The sequence below is a fragment of the Stomoxys calcitrans genome, chromosome 3, assembly GCF_963082655.1.
Source record: "Stomoxys calcitrans chromosome 3, idStoCalc2.1, whole genome shotgun sequence".
In the NCBI taxonomy this organism is placed as follows: domain Eukaryota; kingdom Metazoa; phylum Arthropoda; class Insecta; order Diptera; family Muscidae; genus Stomoxys; species Stomoxys calcitrans.
Genome location: NC_081554.1, coordinates 41448014 through 41473339, shown reverse-complemented (window position 1 = coordinate 41473339; position 25326 = coordinate 41448014). Strand labels below are relative to the sequence as shown.

The 25326-nt window shown below is 38.1% G+C and overlaps 2 protein-coding genes across 3 annotated transcripts; both read right to left on the bottom strand.

The window, feature by feature from the left end:
• Positions 1–5400: 5400 nt before the first annotated feature.
• On the bottom strand, positions 5401–14537 carry LOC106083723 (PIH1 domain-containing protein 1). Its single transcript, XM_013246940.2, has 5 exons — positions 14372–14537; positions 14165–14303; positions 8172–8854; positions 5898–6041; positions 5401–5495 (listed from the first exon to the last, which is right to left on the bottom strand). The coding sequence occupies exons 1-5, from the start codon at positions 14438–14440 to the stop codon at positions 5460–5462; spliced, it is 1071 nt and encodes a 356-aa protein (XP_013102394.2). The 5' UTR covers positions 14441–14537; the 3' UTR covers positions 5401–5459.
• Positions 14538–15410: 873 nt separating this feature from the next.
• On the bottom strand, positions 15411–25032 carry LOC106083718 (uncharacterized). 2 transcript variants are annotated; one of them, XM_013246929.2, is made up of 2 exons: positions 23190–25032; positions 15411–15588 (listed from the first exon to the last, which is right to left on the bottom strand). In XM_013246929.2, the coding sequence occupies exons 1-2, from the start codon at positions 24942–24944 to the stop codon at positions 15529–15531; spliced, it is 1815 nt and encodes a 604-aa protein (XP_013102383.2). In that variant the 5' UTR covers positions 24945–25032; the 3' UTR covers positions 15411–15528. The 2 variants fall into 2 exon arrangements, with proteins under 2 accessions (XP_013102383.2, XP_013102384.2); XM_013246930.2 differs by lacking the exon at positions 23190–25032 and adding an exon at positions 16147–17688.
• Between the last annotated feature and the right edge of the window lie 294 nt (positions 25033–25326).

The window sequence follows — 25326 nt, the reverse complement described above, 5'->3', positions numbered from 1 at the left end:
CTCTCTCTGCTGTCTTCACAGCCGTTGGTGGCCTTGTTCGTCCTCCTGTTCCCCATAATCTCAGGAAACTGGTCATCATCAGCTAATAAATCAAACCTATTCTGGTTCTTGTACATATCGAAAACCTCCTTCTTTGACATCTTCTTTCTTGTCATAATCTTGTTCGTTTCAACTTCTTTCAGCCAAATCGGACATACATCCCTATCTTTTGCCACATGGCCATTTCCATTACACAAAATACACCTCTTCTCTTCACAAGCACCTCCACAAGTCGCCTCATTGCTACCACACTTAATACAGCGTTTTCTTGATCTGCATCCTTGTTTGGTATGCCCTAGCCTTCCACAGTTAAAACATTGCCTTACTGCCGGATAGAAGGTCCTGACAGTCAGCACAGTCCTTTCAAAGATAATCCATTGTGGATGGTCATCCCCCGCAAATCCAACCTTGACCGTCTCAGTTGGATGAAACACAGTGGGATCATTCGCATCTCTTCTAGTAAACCTTCTTACCGAAGTTATTTTTTTCCCAGCCGTCGAATTAGCCATAATCTCCTCTTCAGAATAACATAGGGGAACGTCCCTTATAACCCCAAAAGTCTCAATGAAGTTCCGAGGCACGAAAGGCCTCAACTTCCTCTTCCTCAACTCATCATTATCAATAAATTTATTCGCAGACTCCCAATCATCAAAAGTCAGCTTGTATAGGGTAACCCCTATCGCAACCACCTTCTTAATCTTTTGAAACTCATCCGATTTCACATCTTTTATTTTAGATATAAAATACAAGCCATTCCTGATTTTTTTATTGTTAACTCCATCTGCCTCAGATGTATCAACTAGTACCAAACACTCACCTGAATGCTCTGGGGTATATCTTACATCAGCGTCATTAATCCTCCTTTTCTTAGGGTCATTCACGTCATTCTCCTCTCGCCTCCTTGTTTTCCTCACCTCATTACCATCCATCGCCACTTCATTCGAGCCACTTGCATCAATTGCATTGACATTGTCTTCATTAGCACAAACACCACCATTACCATTTGCCACACACACGCCATTAACAGTAGCTGCACCACCACCATTACCAGTAAAGGTAATATTTTCATTCTTTCTGGAATTCGTCAAATTCTTTCTCTTCATTTCTGTGTCTATACGACACAAAATTAGCGTCTCCGAGGGCCCAGCCCTCTCCTCCTTCTCATTCATTTCGGCCTCCACAGCGGCCAATCAAGCAGGCTGCCCACCACTCACACCACAAAACACCAAAAACACTTTTTCCAGTTAAAATTGATAAAAAATACAGCTTCCAGTAAATCTAGGAGCTCCACAGGAGTCCAATAATATGTGTAACACGTGTTAACAGGTTAGAACAACCACGATGCTTCACGATAAAATTTTTTCTTCACAGCCAGACAACATACACAGCCAAACGTCAAACGAGAAGTGTGTATTTTAAAACATATTACGAAAAATAAACTATTGCATAAAACTGCATTATTTGTTTACTTTAAATTTTCTTCAATTACCCAAAATAAGTGAATTTATTATCAATTTTGCTAATGATGAATACTTTTTTTTTTTGACCGCTGTAGCTATTTCCTAACAATTTTACCAGAGTGAACATCTATTATATCCTAGGTCAGTTAAAAATGTTTTGAATTTTGTCTGATAAACAAAACGATTAAATTTTGAATGATAAAGGGTGATTTTTTTGAGGTTAGGATTTTCATGCATTAGTATTTGACAGATCACGTGGGATTTCAGACATGGTGTCAAAGAGAAAGATGCTCAGTATGCTTTGACATTTCATCATGAATAGACTTACTAACGAGCAACGCTTGCAAATCATTGAATTTTATTACCAAAATCAGTGTTCGGTTCGAAATGTGTTCAAATTTTGACAAATTTTGTTCAGCGATGAGGATCATTTCTGGTTGAATGGCTACGTAAATAAGCAAAATTGCCGCATTTGGAGTGAAGAGCAACCAGAAGCCGTTCAAGAACTGCCCATGCATCCCGAAAAATGCACTGTTTGGTGTGGTTTGTACGCTGGTGGAATCATTGGACCGTATTTTTTCAAAGATGCTGTTGGACGCAACGTTACGGTGAATGAACACATTTCGAACCGAACACTGATTTTGGTAATAAAATTCAATGATTTGCAAGCGTTGCTCGTTAGTAAGTCTATTCATGATGAAATGTCGAAGCATACTGAGCATCTTTCTCTTTGACACCATGTCTGAAATCCCACGTGATCTGTCAAATACTAATGCATGAAAATCCTAACCTCAAAAAAATCACCCTTTATATTTATTCTAAATGCAAACAACTTACACTGCCGCTCATTCGAATTGCACTCTCTGCTACATTGAACTAAATTGTCAATCATTCAAATGTGTTTGATGTATTTCTACATTTTTTTCCTAATCACTCTAAATTTTCTCCTTGAAAGTTCTACCTACACATCATATGCAGTTGTTTTGATTAACCCTAGGAATCGCAGATTGGTCTGGCCAGACAAATTTTGACTTTATGACTTCCCTACAATTCATTAAGCCTTTTTATGAAAAGGGAACTTAATGGAAAAATTATAAAATTTTGATATTATCGCATAATTGATACCCAAACGAGGAAAGCGTTATACAAAATTTTCGCAAGATTGGTCAAACAATGCTCTTGCAGTAGCTCTTGGTGTGAAAATCTGGCGATAAACATATATGACAGCTATATCTTAATCTGGCTCTATTTTTTGGAATTCACCAGTAATATCGAGAGTCATAAGAAAATCCTTCCTGCAAAATCCTGCAAAGAATCCATTTAAAAATTAGCACTTTCTTGCAATATTTCTCAAAAACGGACGAACATATATATGGGGGCTATATCCAAATCTGAATCGATTTTTTCCAATTTTAACAGGCTTCGTCTCTAGGCCGAAAACCATGCCTGTACAAAGTTTTCAGACGATCGGATGAAAACTGCGACCTGTACTTTGTACACAAATTAACATGGACAGACGGCCAAAGCTGAATCGAATCAGAAAGTGATTCTGAGTCGATCGGTATGCTTATCAATGGATCTATCTCTCTTCCTTTTGGGGGTAACAAACAAATTCACCAAATTATAATACTCTGTACCACAGTAGTGGTGTTGGGTATAAAAATTCCAAAAAACCAAGGTGAGTTTGCCATTGCTATAACTTCCTTATTATTGCGAACTTCGAAATTTTTCAGACACCGTTGTGTTTGTGAGAAACATCTCTTTCCGTAGCGCTGACTTGAGCAATACTATATGTTTTTCTATGAAAAATATCGCAAAAACCAATCTTTTTTAGACACAAAAAACTCAAAGTCTTCTTCAACACCAAAAACGCTGTAACTCCTTGATTTTTTCGAATTTGGTAAATTTTCAAGCATTCCGCAGTTCGAAATTAGAAGAAGATTCGAAAAATAAACCGATTTACTTAAAATTTCACATTTTATTTTTTTTTTTGCATTTTTACATTGCATTCTAACCCCTTCGGAAAATTTAAAATTTTTGATGCGAAAAAATTTTTCGAGTTGAGTAAATTTTTCGAGTTGACAAAAAATTTGGTTTAGTGCAACTCCTATGTTTTTTCTGCAAAAAAACTAATTGATATCCGAAAAAACCAACGTGAGTTTGCAAATGACTTAACTTCCTTACTTTTGCGAACTTCAAAACTTTTAAGACACCTTTGGATTTGTAAGGAACATCTCCTTCTCCTTTTTGGCGCTGTATCTCCTTCAGTTTTTCGAATTTCAAGCATTCCGCAGTTCGAAATTCAAAGTTGATTCGAAACATAAACAGAATTACTTAAAATTTCACAAATCGGTTTAGTGCAACTCCTATGTTTTTCCTTCAATAAACAAGCTCTAAATCGCTTAATTGATATCCAAAAATTTCAAAAAAACCAACGTGAGTTTGCATTTGCTGTAACTTCCTTATTTATGCGAACTTTAAGTTTTTATGCCAAAAATACGGATTTGTGCAATTTAGTTTTGCGAACTTTAAAACTCTGAGGACACCGTTGGATTCCTGAAGAAAATCTCTTTCCATAATGGTGCTTGACCAAGCAATTCTCTTTTCTATTTTCTTGAAAACTTTGGAGTATTGCTTCAAAATCGTATCGATTAACTTCCTTACTTTTGCGAACTTCAAAAATTTTCGGACACCTTTGGATTTGTGAGGAACATCTCCTTCCGTATAGGTGGTGGATGAAGCAACACAATAAATGAAAAACATCGCAAAAACCATTTTTTTGGCGCTGTAACTCCTTCATTTTTTCGAATTTCAAGCCTTCCGCAGTTCGAAATTCAAAGTTGATTCGAAACATAACCAGAATTTCTTAAAATTTTATTTTTTTTATACCTAATTTTAATAAAATCTTTTCTAAACAAATTTAATGACATTTTTCTAAAGACAAAATTTCAGCATAACATTCTCTAACGACAAAACTTCAGCACAGGCTGGACTCCATTTGAAATAATTTTTAAAGGCAAAATTTCTTTAAATTTTTTTTGGTCCTGAAATATTTTAAATAAATTTTTTTCTAAATAAAATAAAATTTTTTAAATAATATAAATATATTGGGTTGCCCAAAAAGTAATTGCGGATTTTTTAAAAGAAAGTAAATGCATTTTTAATAAAACTTAGAATGAACTTCAATCAAATATACTTTTTTTACACTTTTTTCTAAAGCAAGCTAAAAGTAACAGCTGATAACTGACAGGAGAAAGAATGCAGTTACAGAGTCACAAGCTGTGAAAAAATTTGTCAACGCCGACTATATGAAAAATCCGCAATTACTTTTTGGGCAACCCAATATAAATATTTAGAGGCCACCGTAGCGCAGAGGTTAGCATGTCCGCCTATGACGCTGAAGCCTGGTTTCGAATCCTGGCGAGACCATCAGAAAAATTTTTCAACGGTGGTATTCCCCTCCTAATGCTGGATACATATGTGAGGTACTATGCCATGTAAAACTTCTCTCCAAAGAGGTGTCGCACGCCGTTCGGACTTGGCTATAAAAAGGAGGCCCCTTATCATTGAGCTTAAACTTGAATCGGACTGCACTCATAGATATGTGAGAAGTTTGCTCCTGTTCCTTAGTGGAATATTCATGGTCAAAATTTTGTTGTTGTTGTAATATAAATATTTATAAAAAAAATTAATAACGTTTTTTCAGAATGTTATGCTGATATTTTGTCTTTAGAAAAATTTCATTAAATTTGTTTAAAAAGATTTTATTAAAATTAAGCTTTTACTAAGAATTTCATTACAATTTTACCCTTAGAAAAATAATGTTGTCTTTGTGGAATATACTCGGATCCGGCCCGATGGCCCCCTGACTACGTCCCTGATGTATATGTATTATTAAATGTTAATTTTTGGACCTTTTTATTTTTAAGAGCTATTTTTATTAAGATATACATATGTTTATTAAGCCGATATAACAGGAATGCGTATTTGAAGCATCTGAAAGAAAAAAAAATAAATATTGATTAATAAATTTCAGTATTTTTAGTCTCTTATTGCTTAAATTTTACACAAAATTTACGATAAGACTTATTAAGCTACCAGAGCTTTAGCTTTATGTTATATAAGGACTTTGGGTCTCCTACGAACAATGACAAATTCAGTACAAGTTTAGTTTTGGTTTCTATGTAAATAAATTTTTAAATTTCATCTCTAAATTCCTTCGACTCTTATGTAGTTTTAGCTTTTTCGTTATTTGCTGTCTTTAAGAAAACTCCGATATATTCTAACACCCGTATTCACAAAATTTAATGTAGATTAGAAGTAGAATTGACTGATTTCCTTTTTAGAACTGTCAAATAACCTAAGTTTTGTGAATAAGGGTGCAAAAGTTTTACAAACCTTATTAGTCTTATCAAATATTGCGCGTGCTCTTTCCTGGTTTAGCCGATAGTTGACAAACTTATCAAAAAGATAACCATGTTTCATAGATTCCAACAGAATACGATCTTCGCCAATGTCCAAAGTGATTTCCTGGGACGAAATCTATAATAGAAAATATCGAAATATATAAAAGAAATTATGTAATATGTTACTAAACACTAGGGTTTATTTCTCTTGCGAGACGAGCTTATATGATGTACAAAACCAAGTGTATACCATGGAATCAATTGTAGTTGTATGGACAAGAAATCCATCGCTCAGCTGGTGAGACAATGATTCGAAATTATGTTCGAGATAAATACAACCTACCAATGCACTAGAGGCAACAAATCCCAGAAAGCAGCCAGGACTCCAAAATTTTGCAAAAGTGATGAGTCAAAACGACGCTGAAAATTTGGAATTTATATGATCTATGCCACGTCCACAGAGGATACTTCTCTCATACCAATTAGTGCACTCCGATTAAAGTTTTAAGCTCAATGATAAGTTAGGTTGAAAAGAGGATGCGGATATTAATCCGCCCATACCACTATGGACGTACACTAAGCCAAGAATTATCGAAAAAAAATCCATGTTAGGAAGTCCGTGCTACTTACAAAATCCTTAATTGTTTTCCATACCATGCCCCTACGTTGGTTCATGTCTGGTATTGTGTCCCCACATAACTGCCAGTGTCTGTTGGCCGCGAAAGCCGGGCAATGATCTATGAAATGCTCAGACGTCTCATCATGTTTTTGTTGTAACCACATTTTCATGTGGAGGTGGCGATCCTGTAGGTGAGCAAGTTCGTTCCGGTCCAAAGGAACGATCGCCGTCCGGTAGCTCGCAGCTAAGCTTCTCGTGACAGCAATGAAGACCACACAGATCGGACCTTAATGTTCCAGCTTGTGTGGTGCTTACAGCTATCCCATTCCGGGACGTCTCATCATCTTCCCCGCATGCCCCACACATGCTATCATTTCCCGCACCGATTTTGCATAAGTGAGCTCGTAGTCCTATGTGTCCCGTTATGATACCGAAAGCTATACTGACCTTCTTACTTCCTTTCAGTAATAGCCTGACCCTTCTCACGCTCCGGATCTCCCCATAGGATTTTCGTCTTCCTACCGACCGTTTCGCTGTTTCAAAGTGTTACATGCGAGTTCGTCGCCCACAGCCTTATCTCGGACTGTGTTGACTCGAAAGGCTTTAGGTTAACCAAGTTTACTGATAGCAGTTCTCTGGCCTTCACTGCCAAATCGTCTGTTCTTTTCCATACTCCACTATGGCCTGGAACCCAAACGATGAGGATCGTGCTATCCTCAGAGAAGGCGTTAATCACCTTCTTACACTCCAAGACTGTTCGTGACCTTACCGTCCTAATTGCCCTGATGGCCAGTTTACTAGACGTTCTCGTGCTTACACCGCACCATACTGGCAAACAGATGCTACTTTGGACTAAGTAAGCAGTTTAGAAACAAGGCCACCTCTCGACAAGACACTGATACTACCCGTATTGTTATTGTTGTGAAAGCAGATGAGGCAGTGCTTGGAGTATTAAAGAGAAAGATTCTTCGTAAAATATATGAACCAGTTTGCGTTAATGGAAAATATAGGCGACGTATGAACCACGAGCTGTATGACGACGATGGCATAGTTACACGCGTCAAAATACAACGGCTGCGGCGGCTAGGTCATGTTGTCGGATTGGATGAAGAAGCTTCAGCAAAGAAGCCCTTTGAGGCAAACACGGTGGTACACGCAAACCAGGAAGACCAAAAGCCTGATGGAAAGATCAAGTGGTGGGAGACACCTTGAAACTTGGTGTCAGAGATTTTAGAATGGCCGCAGAAGATCGAGGCGCTTGGAACGCTATTTTACGTTCGGCTAGTGGAACAATTGTTCTGCATAGCCAATTAAAGTAAAGTAAGACAGCTGGTTTTCATAAAACGGCTCTCAATTATCAAACTCTCAAAATCTTGCTCGCTCTCACTCACTCTCCCGATCTCTTCTCCTGGGAAATAAAGTACGCGAACGACTTTCAGTAACAACTTTGCTAATTTTCGTAGAGATTTCTGATGATGATGACTTCCCTTGCCAAAGGGTGGAAAGCCCGTCAAATCGTTGCATAGAAATTTATCATCATTAAGCTCAACTCAAAAGAGAAATTACCATCCTATATAGAAATGATACTCGTCCGAACAGGCGCGAACAAATTCAGAACTAGGTTTAGGGGGTTTTACATTTACTTACACATTTTGGCAAAAAGAATTCGGCTTGTACCTCCTCAACCTCCTCGTCTTTGATACGTGCTCTTAATTTATAGTCTGGAACTGTTGAAGAAGCCTGCGAAATTTCCTGTTTGATACGCACTGATTCTTGCTGTTTAAGTTGTTCGGATTGCTTCCTTAATGCATTCACTTCATTTGCATTGATTTCTTGAACCAACTGCTTCTGGCCACCTTCAAGTGATTTCAATTTACTAAGATCATCCTTAGAAGGATTGCGATAAGAGCTCAGTACATTTTTTACATCATTATTGCGCACACGATGTGAGACCAAAGTACCAATAAATTTGCGTTTAGTAAGAATGATTGCCTTATCAACTTTAATTTGCACATTATATTTTTCGCTTAAGGCTTCGGCAATCAAAACCAAAAAGAAATCACGAAAAAGTATCGACTTTTCGATTTTGGCAAAAAATTTTGGATTTACGGCAAAATCCACAGCATCGACAGGATTATCAGATTTATCTTTGGTAACTCGAGGCTCAGAAATGCTCATTGGTATGCGATAAGAACTTGGTTCGTCGGAATTTAAAATTTCCGTAAGTTCAGTTTCAGTAATGTCTTCGGGTGGTGGAATTTCTTCGGTTTGACAGACATTGATGAAATACTTCTCGTTGGTATTTACTTTGAAGCTTTTAATGCAGAATCCTTTTATACAAATAAACAGAAAATTAATTAATATCGGAATGTATTTGTATGACTACACATCTAAAATAGAATAATTAAATCAAAAGTAGGGTTAGAAACATCGCCTAAAAGAGTATTATTAGTACCAATTTTTGAGAGTTGGCTTTTTATTAAAGTTTGAAAATTGTATAAAAATTGAAAATGTTATTCTAGAGCACCCCTGGTAAAAGGACTCCTACTTGCTTGTTAGTGCGGTACACGCCCACAGCATATATAACGCGAAAGATCAACTAAGTGATGCAGCTTTGTGGAACAACAGCAACGCGTCAAACGAACAAAACCACGGGAGGTTGCCTATACTGTACGTGTACTTTTGTTGGTTTTTCGTTTGGAATAAGAAATTACATGAGGATGTGTGTTGGTGCCCATCTACGTTCCATACTTAACTCTTTGTTGACGCCCTCTCAGATTATGCCGAAAACGTTACTTTCAAACTTTAGCCTATCTGCATGTTTTCCTTCTGTTTCTGCCAACACCAGCATAACGGGAAACCTCTTCAAGCTTAAATTTTGGCATATAATCTTGAAGAATATTAAAATATTCGTTGTGTTGTTGTAGCAGTGTGTTATACACTGAGGCGGCAGCCCTTGCCGATGAAGAACTCCATCGGGTCAATCCGGTACATACAACCGGCTGCCATGAGATTATTCTTCGTTATCACGAGAAGTTCAGCTGAGAGCTGACGGGCGAGTCCACAAGTTGCGGATAGTGGAATGCTTTTTAGGGAGTAGCTGCAACTGCAGTCTCGGACAATCAGAGAATCCAGTGAAGAGACTCAGTGAGAATTCGGGCGGCACCGGCTCTTGCATAAATACTGAGGGCCTACCATGCTCGATTGACAAGACAACTTATTGGCGCCTTAAAAAAAACAATGACCATCATGTTCCCGCGGTGATCGGTCGTATAGAATGGAACGAGCTTGCTCTCCTATAAAATGTTGACGGGCATCGCCACCTCCACATGCAAATGTGAAACTTTAGCATTCCTATAAGCTCCGACCCTCTTAATCCTCTGTGCGCCGAAACCCATGCAGGGATAGGTCTACAGACCGACACACCTACGAAGAAATTGAGGCCCTACACATTTCCCTTAGTGGGTTTCGGCGCACAGGGGGATTAAGAGGGTAGGAGCGAGCGTCCTCGGTTGCCGCACCTTCGGAGCTGAAGAAACCGATGATAAATTGTAAATCCGTCCTCATGTTTTATTATTGCCGTTGGCCTTATATTGTTTTATTGACTCTTAATCATTTGTTTTATTGACTCTTAATCATCACGCATGTTTTCAATATTAGCTGCATTTTCGGCTTGCTATGCCAGCGGTTTTAGTTACACATGATTTTACCCGAAGCAGAACGTTGCGTAGACGTTTCCGGGGTTTTAGTTCCTCTATAGTTTCGTTGTTTATCCATGGTTTTTGGGATCGTTGAGCGATTCCTATGACAGAGGTGGCCGCCTCTGTTTATGCTGCTGTTATGTCGGCCCATGTATTGGTGTTATTTTGCAACTAATCCGTTAATGTGGCCTTGTATTCGTGACCTGTTTCGGGGTCTTTCAGGTTTAAGAGGTTGAATTTTGTGGTTATTGTTCGAGTCCTTTTCTCTACTGGGCTGGGCGTAGACGTACAGTGGCCACTAAGAGCATGTTGTCACTATCGATATCGGCTCCTACTCTAGTTTTCTTGAAATTACGGTTGAATTTTACAGAAATGAGTTCAGATTTAGATATATCTCCCATATATATGTTTCGACCGATTTTCACTTTGGAGCAAGCGCATTAAACAACCAACCTTCATCAAATTTTTTACAATGTCTTCTCCTATGACTTCTACTATGTGTATGGTCAAAATCGATTCATATTAAAGTATAGCTTCCATATATGTTTGTCCGATTTTAACTATTATTGCAACAATGTGGTAATATCTTCCCAAATCGTCGCATAATTTGGGCATATTATGATAGAATTTTTTTATGACACTTGAAATTTTGTACTGAATTTAATATAAATCGGTTCACATTTACACATAGCACCCATGTATATGTATCGCCCTGTTTGCATTTTAAATTTTGCATAATATTTTTTTCTACCACTGCCACTATGTATCGACCTAGTCGGATCAGACTAGGATCTAACTTCTTATATAATTATCGTCCGGTTTAATTTAAAATGTCGTACAATTTACAACCGATCTTCACGAAATTTGATGAAAATTGATTTCTTACTTAAGTGCATATCTGATATATTTCATAAAAATCGGTTCAGATTGAGATATTGCTCCCGTTACATATGCATTGTACGATTTTTACTTATAAGGCCGTTGCAACTGCAGCAACCTTCTGAACACTTCCGACAAAGTCTATCAACGTTGGTGCATATTAAGATAAAGTGGTCATATAATGATATGAACTAATTTAAAGTTATAGTGAAGGTTGTTGTTGTTGTGCCACTCTCTCATGTGGAGGTGGCAATCCTCGTCAAGCTTATGTAGGTGAGCAAGCTCGTTCCGGTCCAAGGACCAATCGCCGCGGGAACTGGGTGGCCATTGGTTATTTAAAGGCGCCAATAACTCGCCTTGTCATATCGAGCATCATAGTCACTCAGTATTTGCACAAGAGCTGGTGCCGCCCGGCCTCTCACTGAGACTCTCCGCTCAATACAGCTGATTGTCCGCGACTGCCGTTGCAGCTACTCCGTATGAAGCATTCCACTATCCGCAACCTGTGGACACTTCTCGGTATTCAGCAAAGAATATCATACAGATCGGATCACACTATTCCAGCCTGTACAGTGCTCAAAGCTTTCCCGTGCCGGAAGGTGTAGGATACTAGTTCCCTTACTATCTCATATTTTCCCGTTTTACATTAACAAATATAAATAAAAAATGTACTTTCAAACCAATTTCCTGTTAAAATAGTCGAATTATTTCGTGTAATTTTGATGTAGGCGACATATCGCGGTCACGCACAAATGTAAGCAAACCTAACATTGAAACAGGTTGTGATGATATTGGAATGATGAGTAGCGAATTAAAGAATCTTAAGGCTCAAGTTTAGAGGCAAGATAATTTGATCGTTTCGTGCGACCTTCGACTCAATGACATTTCCTACAATAGGACTGAAAACTTGAACGCTATTTTTGATGGTAAATGCAACGCTCTGAACATTTCCACGCTACCGCAGAAAGCTATATATCGCGTGCATAATAAAAACGGCAACAATCCTCTGGATAGTACTATAACTTTTCAACTTCAACACCGTTTATGAAGAATAATATTTTAAAAATTATCTCGGACTTCAGGAAAGAGTATAAAACCCAGCTACGGCTACATAATATTGTTTTCGATTCTGATGCTGTAATATATATAAATAAAAATTTAACTTCAACGAATTTTAAAATGCTGCGAGCTACAAAAAACCTTAAATCAAAAACGTAAATTTATTTCAACTGCCTACTCATATCGGGGATTGGTCTATATAAAGCCAGGAGTAAATTCTAATCCCGTTTTGATAGAAAATATTGCTGAATTGAATCAGTTTATTCAGCCAGCAGCTAATGAGAATAATCAAATTTTATATTCAATTTTATTTTACTAAAAGCTTTTTAAACTTTTGTCCTATCGATTTTTTTGTGCAATCAGTCCAATTTATATACCTATACTATATAACTCCCGGTCACTGAGTAGCGTGGACTACAATTGTGGGGGTCGCATTATGATTGCGAAGGTCATGCCAAGATTTTAGTGTTCCCTATCATCTTACGATATTTAGAGAAATTTTCATATACCAATTTGTTGTGCGGGATTTAAGCGTTTCTAAATGATAAGAAATCGACTTTTTATAAACTTTATATAATACCCTACACCTACCCTACAATTATAAATACGGGCAGTACATAAATATATATGTATATGAGAGCTACTTCTAAATCTGAACCGACTTTCAAACAGAACAGAAAATTGTTGTTACTACGGCCATATAAGTGCAAATCCGGCGATAAATATTTATGGGTGCTACATCCAAAAGAGTTACAAAGCTGTCCTTGCCAAATTTTGTGCAGATCGGTTGAAAATTGTTGCTACTACGGCCATTTAAGTGTAAATTGGGCGATGCGTATATATAAGAGCCTTATCTAAATCTGAACCGATTTTTATGGCATCTTCAAGACATGTTGATATCAGTAAAAAAACTGTCCAAGCCAAATCTTGTGCAGATCGGTTGAAAAATTTAGCTACTACGGTCATTTAAGTGCAAAACGGGCGGTACATGTATATGGGAGCTATATCTAAATCTGGGCCGATTTGTAGACATGTTAAGATCAGTAACAAAACTGTCCATGCCAAATTTTATGCAGATCGGTTGAAAATTGTAGCTATTACGGCCTTTTAAGTGCAAATCGGGCGATACATATATATGGGAGCTCTATCTAAATCTGAACCGATTTTTACCAAAATCAATAGCGTCCGTCCTTGGGCCAAAAAAGTGATATGTGTGTTGTGATAATTGAATAACAAATATGACCTGCACTTTGCTTACAAGAATACATGAACTCACAGACGGACATGGCTAAATCGAATTAGAAAATGATTCAAATGCACAAACTTATAATACCCTGTACAACAGTGGTGGTGTAGGGTATAATTAACATGGTCGACGCTGCTACATAACATAATAAGCCATCAATCATGTATTTGACTTAACAAAACATTTTTAAATTTTGCAAAGCTCAGCTATTGTCCGAATTTGCAAAATAGATGTCTTATATGTCTTTCAAAGATATGTCTGGCACAGTTACGTTACATACCAGTGTGGCTTTGTCTCTCGCTGCTGTTGTCTCACATTGGACTAAATGTAAGTCTATTTGGAAAATAGACTGCCACACGAACTTAATTTTGACGGTTAAAAAATTGTTACTACTATGCAAATGCTTACTGGACAGGTGATCCAACAGATTCACTATATCGAAAACCGCAAAAATACATACTTATAATAGATATAATGATATATATTTTAAACAGATTTGATCTTAGCTTTGGTAGATCTGATACGATCTGGTGCGAAATAAAACTGGTAATGATTGCATCTTATTTGATCTGTCCAGAAAATGCGAAATAAAACTGGTAATGATTGCATCTTATTTGATCTGTCCAGAAAATCTTTCTTTCGGGCACCTTATAGCTAACAAAGCTGCAACACAACTCCGATATTTTATGATGGGTGTCCCCTTTACTTATGACCCATAATTTAAACATCAAACACAAATGTTTTATAAAATTTACCTGGTGTTGGTTGTACCACTCTATATTCTCGTGGAGGTGCTGAATTAGATGAGGATGAAGTAGAATTTCCATAATTGTCATTTGCCCCACTTACAGGCCCAGATGAGAAGTATTGGCTTAAATTTTCTTCAAAATCATTCTAAAGGCAACAAGAAAATTTTCTATTTAATGGGTATTTCAACAACAAAAAAAAAACAAAGAACATACCTTTATAAAACGCAAATTTCTTTCCATCAGACTGTTGTCAGCATCCAAAAAATTTCTAGAGCCACTCATGGCGTTTTTACGTTTTTGTTTAATTTTATTTGTTTAATTTAATTTTTCTTTCTTTCTTTTCTCTGTAATTCACTTGCAGTGTGGGAAATCGACTAATCGATTTACTGTTGTCTGCAATCGATTTCCAACGACCTAGTTGAGAACGGAGTTTACACGATACATCAAACGTTTATTCATCGAATAATTGCTATGTTGTGTGCTGGTTCACAGAAGTGTATTTTCATAAAATAATTTGATTATAACTTCCCAACAAAAACTTGTTATTCCATGTCTACATTGACTCCTTTTGCTTTTGAAGAACATCTCAGCCGTTCACAATAGTTGAGATGTTTTGAGAATTGTTTTGTAACGGAAAAACGATTCGTTTTCAGAGCATTATAAAAGGAAAACGAGTCGTTTGATCAAAACAACTTTTGTCTGAATAGTATTAGCTGTTTAAATATTATCATGGTACATGGTAACTGCATCCTGAATATAATGAGTTATCAACAGAAATACATTCTTGGTGGCTAAACTGTAGTTCGCCTAGGTATAGAGAGTTCCAAATTCTAAAGTCCCCGTAGGTCCTTTCTGGGTCAAAATTCTGGATCTTTGATTCCATATTCGTAATCTACTAATCAATACCTTTTATTTGATACCCGTATTGCCTAAGTTAGAACACAAATTTCCGAGGGGTGGGGGGTTTGGTTCCTAGGTGGGTCCACGGGCCCCAGCCCCAAAATCAGATTTCAGATTCGTATTCCTGGGGTCAAAATTAGAGAGGTTGGAAAAATTATTTTTTTGTGCAAACTACCACGTAAAATGCAGTTTTACCAAACTCGCAAATTTTTATTCGAAGTTTAAAATAGAGTTATTCGATAATGGATTTCATCATCAATAAAATGCCGAACTGGGTCGTAATAAGTCAATTACAGATGCGAGAATTAGGTCCCTGTTTTATTGCCGCTGGAACCTAACAACACACATGAAATATTGTAATACACATTTCACCAGTTTTTTATTCAGCGCTTTGGAATTTACAATGGAAAATTTAGTTGTGCTAACATAAATAAATTTATTTTAGGTACACAAATAGTTTATGTGAAGATTCAGTACTGCAACCTTTTATAATACTCGTTAAATCCAGGCCAATCATCTGAGCATATATTCTGCAAAGAAAAACATACAAAATCCAAATCAATTTCAATTTAATCTATTTCGCAATACCAAAACATAAACGGCAAAAAAAATGATTACTAAGCTTATACCCTTAAGTAAGAATAATACAATGTGAAAATTAGGTTATTGTGTACCAAAAATAAATAATATTGATAATAGCAGGGAAAAAATATCCTTATTGCGGGTGGTCAGGTTTGTAGTACAAATAAAGATTGAAATATAAAAACTTATAATATCCCGGTTATGGTTTCAAATAACTTATTTTAAAGTTAGAATATTGGTCCGACCATAGACAATTGGACCAAATCCCCTATTGAATATAATACATATTCATCGAGAGCGGATAAAGAACTGTTATCCATGACAAACAAATAACCTCAGCAATGCATCGTCTGATCAATTGGCCAATTACAAACGAGTGATACCGACAAAACTTAAGAGTAGCAACATATTTGGGTAGCCACCAGATAATCTTATATAGATCCGAAAAAAGTGAAAGAAATTTTCATTTCTTTTTTGTCGGTTTATTAAAATTAGTCAGAACTTACCTTTAGTTCAAGTAAACTTTCGTATACAATAAAATTGTATAACTTATTGTTTAGCATGGAATATGCATAAGTAACTTCGTCCGATAAAGATATTTCTGCTCTTTCAAATTTGTTTATCATATTTTTCCAACGATGCCATGTCATTAAAATGCTTTGCAGTATTAATGCAAATTTTACTCTATTATTTAGATTATAAAGAACCTTCCGAAGTAGGCGATTTCTCCTCACTGACATGTATGGTCGATAGTTTAAGTAGACATCCCTAAGTATAGTTCGGTATTTGAATACTTTGTATTGAGTTTCGTTTTCAAGCAATTCTTCGGTAATTCTTCTCATACGCCTCTTACAAAATTGTACCATATCATAGACTGTGCGAGCACATTGATGCCATGTTTTTCCAACGTCACATTGAAATTGAAGTTTATAGCGAATATCCTTATCTCTTCTTTCAACGTTTTCAATGGTATTTTCAATGTACGCATAAGATTTCCACCAATCTCTCCAATAGTTTTCTGGATCCTTTTTTGTGGGGCCAGGTGGATATTTTTTTAATAAATCTGTTATTTCTTTACGACTTCTTCCACTGTGCTTACCAACCCTTTTCTTAATAACATACTTCCAGTCTAGAGCATCGAAATTTCTTTTAAATGGACTTGGTATAACAACGTTATCGGCTTCGTCAATGTCTTTGCCAACATCGCCCTCATCCGGTTCATCATCTGAATTTTCATGCTTGTCCCAGGCCTTAGGTTTTGTTATATTGTGATTTCCTGTGGACGCTTCATCTTTGGCACAGACACTCACATCGTTATTTCTATTAGATCCCTCAATATGCTTATTACTATTGTAATTATTTCTCATATAAAAACTTTGTCTTCCGTAATCATCTTTTAAGTTTCCAAACATTTCATTCCTGCCATCTCTGCATTGGCTGTTATCAGAACTTTTATCATCGCTTTCGGTACTGCGATTTGTAGGCAGGCCGAAATTTCCTTTTCCCATCATATAATGGAAAGCATCGTTAAAACCTGTATATCTCCTACTTTGACTTTGATAAGATTCTTCAAAACAGTCTTGTTCATTTGAGGCAAATCTTCGCTTTCCTAGCAGCGTTAGTCCTTCAGATTTTTTTCCAACACTTGCTCTATTACAAGCACCATGGTTTACCACTGACTTATTATGTCCATAACTAAAACGCCCGTAAGTGGGATAGGAGATGGTATTATTATTATTTTCAAAGCGTTTGCTGTTACTGAAATCTCCATTAGCCGTTTGATAACAAAAACCTCTATTTCCATAGGTGTTTGCATTATCTCTAGGCATGTTGTAAAAGCTGCCATAGGGATAATTTTCCGCTCTATGTTCATTACTTGAGTTACCGCTTTCTCTTTGGAGCCCACTCATTGCATTTCTATACACTACATGTCCTGTGCTACTGCTCGGTCCATTGTTTAACATATTTCTCTTTTAGAAACTTCAGCTCATTTATTTTTTGGTAACATATAACAACAACAGGGTTGGATTATTTTAGTACAATCTGATGGAAAGAGTAATCGCATGATATCGATAGCCCTGTTTGAGGCTGTTTTATTTTAGCAGTTAAGAGTTTTATCAGGTTTGCGTTGTTCTAACTGCCAAACTCTTAAGCAGGGTACTCTGTTTAGTGAAAAACTTTAACAAAATGTCTTCATTTACTTAAATGTATTTATGGCAAATTTTCTGCACCGAAACAATGCTGCTATCATATTACACTAGGATTAAAGCTTAAAAAAGCATTTTAATTTTTCACACATTTTTCATTAACAATTTTTTTTATATGGAGTTTGACAGTTATTCAAATGAAAAGCCGAATAGAGAACTTACCCTTATAAAAAAAAATTTATATGAAAAATCAAACTACTTTATTTGGCTAATGACTAAAAAGACGCAATAAAGCACAATTAATCCCTGTGTACTGTAATTGCAAGATTATGTTGGTACAGAAAATTTGCTGTAAATATAAAGATATTTTGTAAAAGTTTTTCCCAACTGAAAACAGAGTACCCTGCTTATGTTGTTATCCTTAATTTCCTTTCTTCTAAATTACTAATTTTCCCGAGCGTTCCATTAAGGAACACGGGAGGCCACTGTGGTGAAGAGGTTAGCATGCCCGCCTATGATGCCGAACGCCTGGCTTCAAATCGCGGCGTGAACATCAACAACATTTTCAGCGTTGGTTATCCCCTTACTAATGCTGGCTACATTTGTAAGGTATCCTGCGATATTAAAACTAGTCTACCAAGTGGTGTCGCTATGCGGCACGCCGTTCGGACTCGGCATAAAAAAAGAGACTCTTATCATTGGGCATAAACTTTAAGTATCCCCCCTGTTCCTTTCTTCAGATCTTGAAAATCTGTAACCTGGATGGGGCAGCTTAACAGTAAACGTTTTGTCCCGGGCCACAACACACATGTATCACGTTGGCATTAATACAAATTTACAAATTTTGCCCATGAACATTCCATTAAGGAACAGGGGCAAACTTCTCACATATCGACGAGTGCAGTCCGATTCAAGTTTAAGCTCAATGATAAGGGACCTCCTTTTTATAGCCGAGTCCGAACGGTGTGCCGCAGTGTGACACCTCTTTTGAGGAGAAGTTTTTACATGGCATAGAACCTCACAAATATCGCCAGCATTAGGAGGGGATAACCACCGCTGAAAATTTTATGATCGTCTCGCCAGAATTTTAACCCAGGCGTTCAGCGTTATAGGCGGACATGCTAACCTCTGCGCTACGGTGGCATTAATATTAGCCCAATAGAAATTGAGGTGGCTGCATTTGCTGGAACGCAGTGAACCTGAGGGATTACACTTCATCAGTAGCTACGGGCAGGATTTCCAAGAACGGCATTCGCTCAGAAGCTGTTGTTATTGTTGCAGTGTGTTATACACTGAGGCGGCAGCATTTGCCGATGAAAACCTTCATCGGGTCAATCCGGTACGTACAACCGGCTGCCATGGGATTGCTCAGAAGCTGTCTAACCCTTTCGTTTCCGTATGCTCGTGAATACCTAATACGCGGCTTGAGCACAAAAATCCCACATTACGTCACTGGGTGTTAGTTGTCTATCCATAAGAATGTGATTTGAATGACTGCTGCAATAACCGTCCACCATTTTGGCTTCCAAGGGCAGGTTGAGGACATTGATCAGTATCAGTGTGAAAATTCCATTTGGCTACAGCGTCCTGGTAGATTTTGCGCTGCGGATGACATTTTTAACTTTGTCTAAGCTGAATTGGTTGTTTATAGGTTCGGAGATCATGGATGTCACGAATGGGCGTAGGTGTTACGGCGAGTTACCATACTCGGGATGGTCCAACAAAAGACATTTTGTTCAACCATATTTTGTTTGGTGCATCTCCTTGGATCAGTTACTTCTACGTCTCCAAATATTATTGGGGTCCTATCATCCCCTCAACTGGGATTCGTAAGTCACTTGATAGTAGACAACAACTTACAAAAACTAGTAGCTGAGAACAGTGCTTCAAGTGCTCTAGCCATAAATTCCGCATCGCCCTTATGTTTATTTAGATCAAATTTTTGGATCACTAGGATTTAAACGAAACGAATTTGACAAAGTTGTCTTTCACCTGTGGTACTCATCCAATTGGTATTTATAAAGCAAGAGGTTTCTGTGTTAATGATGAATCAGATGGTCCTCTCAGTAACAGTTAAATCTAAAACGGTTTCAATTCACTGCTTTGGCGATTGCCATGCAAATTTTGCCCATGGACATTACGTTAAGGAACAGGGGCAAACGTATCACACATCAATGAGTGCAGTCCGATTCAAATTTAAGCTCAATGATAAGGGGCCTCCTTTTTATAGCCGAAAGGCGTGCCACAGTGCGACATCTCTTTAGAGAGAAGCTTTACATCGCATAGTACCTCACAAATGTTGCCAGCATTAGGAGGGGAAAGCCAGCGCTAAAAAATTTTTTTCTGATGGCCTCGCCAGGACTCGAACCCATGCGTTCAGCGTCATAGGCGGACATGGTAACCTCTGCTCTTCGGTGGATGGAAGATTCTCAAATGTATTTATTTTGATTGATAAACGACCAGCGTTCCCATAAGTATTTTGTATGCGAATTTGATGAAAAGAAATCTGTGTCGAAAACAGTACAATTATGTTGACTTTTTGATACGCAATCCCATTCATACCGGTTCGGGATAGCTGTGAACACTGCACAAGCTGACATTTGAGGACCGAACTGTGTGGTGTTCATTGCAAATTTGGCCATAAACATTCCAATAAGGAACAGGGGTAACTTCTCAAGTATCTATTAATGCTGTCCGATTCAAATCAAAGCTCAGTGATGACGGATCGCCTTTTTGGAATTGCATTTCGTAGTGCAACTTCTCTTGGGGAGACGTTTTTTACATGGCATAGTACCTCACAAATGTCGTCAGCATTAGGAGGATATAAAGACCGATGAAATGTTTTTCTGATTTTCTCGTCAGGATTCGAACATTCAGATACTTCTTAATTGGTCTGAGAATTCAACCGCATTCTTAAAAGCATTGAAAACTTAATTTACGTTGGAGTTTGATGAAATTTTAAACGATGGGTTCAAAATAGCCCTTAAAAATCCTTTTCCAAATATGAGTCCGAGGCCATCAAGAGGTGACAGAACGAGACGGCTGATGAATAGACGCAGAATGGATCCAGATCCTGCTAATCAATAAATAAAAACTTCTCTTCTCTGTGCAAGCTCCTTGGTAGGAAATACGCTTTCTACGGCGAACGCTCAACTTGGACGTGAGCTAATGTTGTTGTTTCCAGGGTTGCTTTGTGGCAGAGTATTTTATGGATTAGGACATCGCTTATTCTGGGTCCTAAAATGCATGACCTCGGACTGCTGATGTCGTGTTGGTCTTACGTGAAGACGGACTTCTATTTGCTCTGTGATTATGGACGGTTGATAGACGGTTGTTGTTGTTATATCCACATGTCTATATGTGGTGGCGGCGAACCTCATCTAGCTCCAATATATGAGCAAGCCCATTTCGTTCCAAAGGACCGATCGCCGCGGGAACATGATGACAATAAAGGCGCTAATAACTCGCCTTGTCATATCGACCTTCATAGGCACTCAATATTTATGCATGAACCGGTGCCGCACGGCCTCTCACTGAGACTTTCCTATCGATACCGCTGATTGTACGCTACTCCACAACCCGTAATCTGTGAACGCAGCTAAGCTTCTCGTTATAACAATGAACACCACACAGATCGGAATTCAAAGTTCCAGCCTGTGCGATGCTCATAGTTATCCCGTGCCGGAATTAGAGACGGTATAGGGAGAAGGCACTGGATTATTGGTAAACATCTTTTTCAGTGCCCGTACTCACTGCAGTCACACAGACTTCTCGTCATTCTAAACTACTACCTGAAGGAAGCTTTCGTCAATGGGAGCTCTTCTCCGGTCCGCCTGGCTACTTTTGTTTTGTTGGTTTCCCCTTCCTTTCTATTTTGCGTTGCATTGTACTCTGGTGGTTCTCTTTCTGTATTCTACCTTTTCACCGTTTACTTACTTCTGAGGCCATCCATAGGGCCTTGGATGTCATCCTGAGTCAGGAGCGGCGGCTCTCTCAGACTGTCACGATTTATGTGGACCGTCAGGCGGCACTGAAGGTCATGGCTGCGATTCGCGTGTGGTCTTGAGCTGTCAGGAGATGCTAAGTTCCAGATCATTAAGAGATTTCTATAGGGAATGGGGTGAAGAGGAGGAGGCGTTGGGAGATGATTGAGCATCTGCCAGTGCCCCGCATAACTATGAGCACCACACAGCTGAAAGTTTTGTGGATTGTGGAATGCTCTATACGTAGTATCTGTAAATTCAATCGCGGACAATCAACAGTATCGAGCGAAGTTTCTAAGTGAAAGGCCGGGCGGCACCTGCTCTTGCTTAAATACTGAGTGCCTATGATGCTCTACATGACAAGACGAGTTTTTGGGACCTTTAAATTACCAATGGCCACCATGTCGCCGCGGCGATCTGTCGTATGGACCTGAACGAGTTTGCTCACGAGGATCGCCCTCCACTTACAAATGTGTCTACAACAACAACAACACAGGGGAGAAGGCGCAGGATTATGAGTGAACACTTCTTACTGAGCTTTCTCTTTACTGAGCTTTACAGTCTTTCGATCCCCGAGTCATTCTGGAATTCTGCATGGGTCTGGGACGGATGCGATGCGGTGAGACTTCTTTCGATCTCTGTGCCAGCTTTTTAGTTCTTTTCACATTTTTCTAATGACCTTCTTTCGTTTTTCTCTTTTCTTTCTAGGAGGAACATAATGGATCAGAGGTTTCCGAGTAAAGCGTTTGGCAACTGCGGTTGCCGGGCGCGTATCCTTTAACCTAACCTACTTCTGCGGCCCACAGAGTGAAGCGGCAAGCGACCGAGATTGCTAGACGCATACCCCCCAACGTAACCTAAAATTAAAAACCTAAAAATATCGCTTACTTTTTTAGCTTTTTTTAGGGTTTTATTTTATAGCTGTATATTTGTATTGGTCTAGTCCAAATATATGTTTGATAATAAGGGGCTAACCATTCATCGTCGGCGCTCCAGATTATGGAGCGGTTTGCCAAGGTTGACATATTCACCAATGTCATCATGCTACGAACGCTGCTGTAGTGCTTTTAAGACGGACATGCTAACTTTTTCTCAACGATGTCCCCAAAATTGTAAATGCATAGAAGTTTAAAGTGTATCTTAAGTTTAAACAACAGGACCAGTTTTATTGCTATGCAGTTTAAGGCTGAAATGAACGTCATTTTCTTCATGCTTTCCCACAGGTCAACTCTTATTTTAAGACGAATAAACCCAATTTGTTTAATACGAAAAAGGCGCAATGCGAAATATAAGGACATAAGGGCAACAGTTTTCGATATTAGATGCATATCTAAGAGGGTTAATATTGATTCCGAGTGTTTGTTGTTTGTATATATATTCTAAAAGTGAGTCTTTTATTTGAATATGGTCATAACTTACCTTAAGTTCAACTATACATTCGTATACGATAAAATTGAAAAGGTTGTAGTTAAGCATGGAATACGCAAGAGTTACATCATCCGACAAAGATATTTCGGCTCTTTCAAATTTGGTCACCAACTCCTTCCAATGATGCCATTCCATTATAGTATTTTGCAGCAATAACGCTATCTTCCCTCTATGTGTTAATCCACGGAGATTTTTTCCAACAATACCAGACCATTTTTTGGACATGAATCGTCTAAAATGTAGGTAGACATCCCTAAGTATAGCTCTATACTTAAAAAATTTATAATAATCTTTCATTTCAAATTGAGGCGATACTAATTTAATGCGCCGTTTGCATCTGGATGAGATGACACGATAAGTGTGTGCACAATCCTGCCATGTGTTACCAACTCCACAACGAAATTGTGTTTTAAATCGTATATACTCGTTTTTTCTGTCAACCTTTTCAATGACATTTTCTATGTACGCGTAAGACTTCCACCAATTTCTCCAATAGTTCTCTGGATCCTGTTTTGTAGGACCAATGGGAAATTTTTTCGTAAAACATCTGAACCTCCTACACTGAATGATATTATCCCAATCTAGAGCATTGTAAACTCTCTTAAATGGGCTTGGTATCACTACTTTGTCCGCTTCGTCTACAATTTTTCCATCATTGTCTTCATCTGAATCTTCTTTTTCGCTTCCGCTTTTATCATTTGGTTTACTTGGTTTAACTGTTGGTATTTTATGTTTCTCCGCTGTCATTCTATGCTCAGCTGCTCTTCTACTGGCTGTATGCTTATTATGATCATTTCTATCGGCTACCGATACGTTATTGCCCACATCGCGATTAAATCTTAATCGAACATTTTCTTCAACAATTTGGCTGTTTTTATAATCATCTTCTTGCAAATGTCCATACCTCTGGTTGCTCGCATCTCTGCATTCGCTCATACCATTACTTCTACCATCACTTTGGGTACTGCAATTCGCTGACAGCAAGCTATGGCTTTCTACTATAAAGTCCGTCATTCGTTTTCCCATCATGAAATCCCCTCTAGCAAAACCATCACAATTGTCATCAGGCCTTCTTGCACGGTGTTCATCGGGATCCCTTATTGATTGGTAAACATCGTTAGGACCAGCATATCTCTTATTGCGCATTGGATAAGATTCCTCGAAACAGCCTCCATCATCTTCGGTAATAAATCTTCGCTTTCCTAGCAGCGTTTGTGCATTTTCGAACGACGGAGTCCAGTTCCTCTCAGATCCCCCAATGCCTTGCAAATTCCCGATAGAATCGTTCTCCGCTTGCTTATTATGTCCAACCCATTGTCTTCCAGCATTTCCAATGCCATTATCCAGCCTGCTGAAAACACTAACGCGACCAGCAGTGGGATAGGAGATATTATTACAATTTTCAAAGCGTTCGCTTCGTATGTCATTGAAATCCCCGTACCCTGCTCGATTAACACCAAAACCACTGTTTCCGGAGCTACTACCATGGAAAGGCTCATTATAATGATTTGGGATGTCAGTATCGTTCCTAGTACATTTGTTGTCCTCCATAGATCCTCCATAGTTGTTTGCATTATCTCTAGACATATTGCCCATGTTATTTCGACTGCTGCGATATTCATTGTTTTCCATGCTAAATGTTCCTAAATTAGGTACATTTCTAGCACTACCACTAGCGCCATCCCTGTTAAATCCATTTATTGGATTTCCAAAATAATTCCAATACTGTCTTTTGTTGTTAGACATATTTTTAAAGTTTTAGAAATTACAGATTCAGTGTTATATCTTTTTTTCCTTAATTTTCGGCAAGAGATTACAACAGGGTTGTGTATTGTAGTACTTTATAGTGGAAAGTCCGAGTAATCGCATGATATTGATAACTGTTTTATATTAGATTTTGAGTCGGCTCTTATTAGGCCTGTTCACATCCTGTAATATTTAGTTCGCAGAAGTGAATATTTAAGGAGAAATGTGAATATGAGCCATTTGTCGGCCAAAAAAAAGTTGCACCATGGTCCCAATCATACGCTCTGATAGCGATCGGTAATATGCACTGGAATAATCCAGCTCATCTTAAGTTGGCCAACGATCCCCGAGTCCGAACGGCGTACATGGTAATGTACCTCAC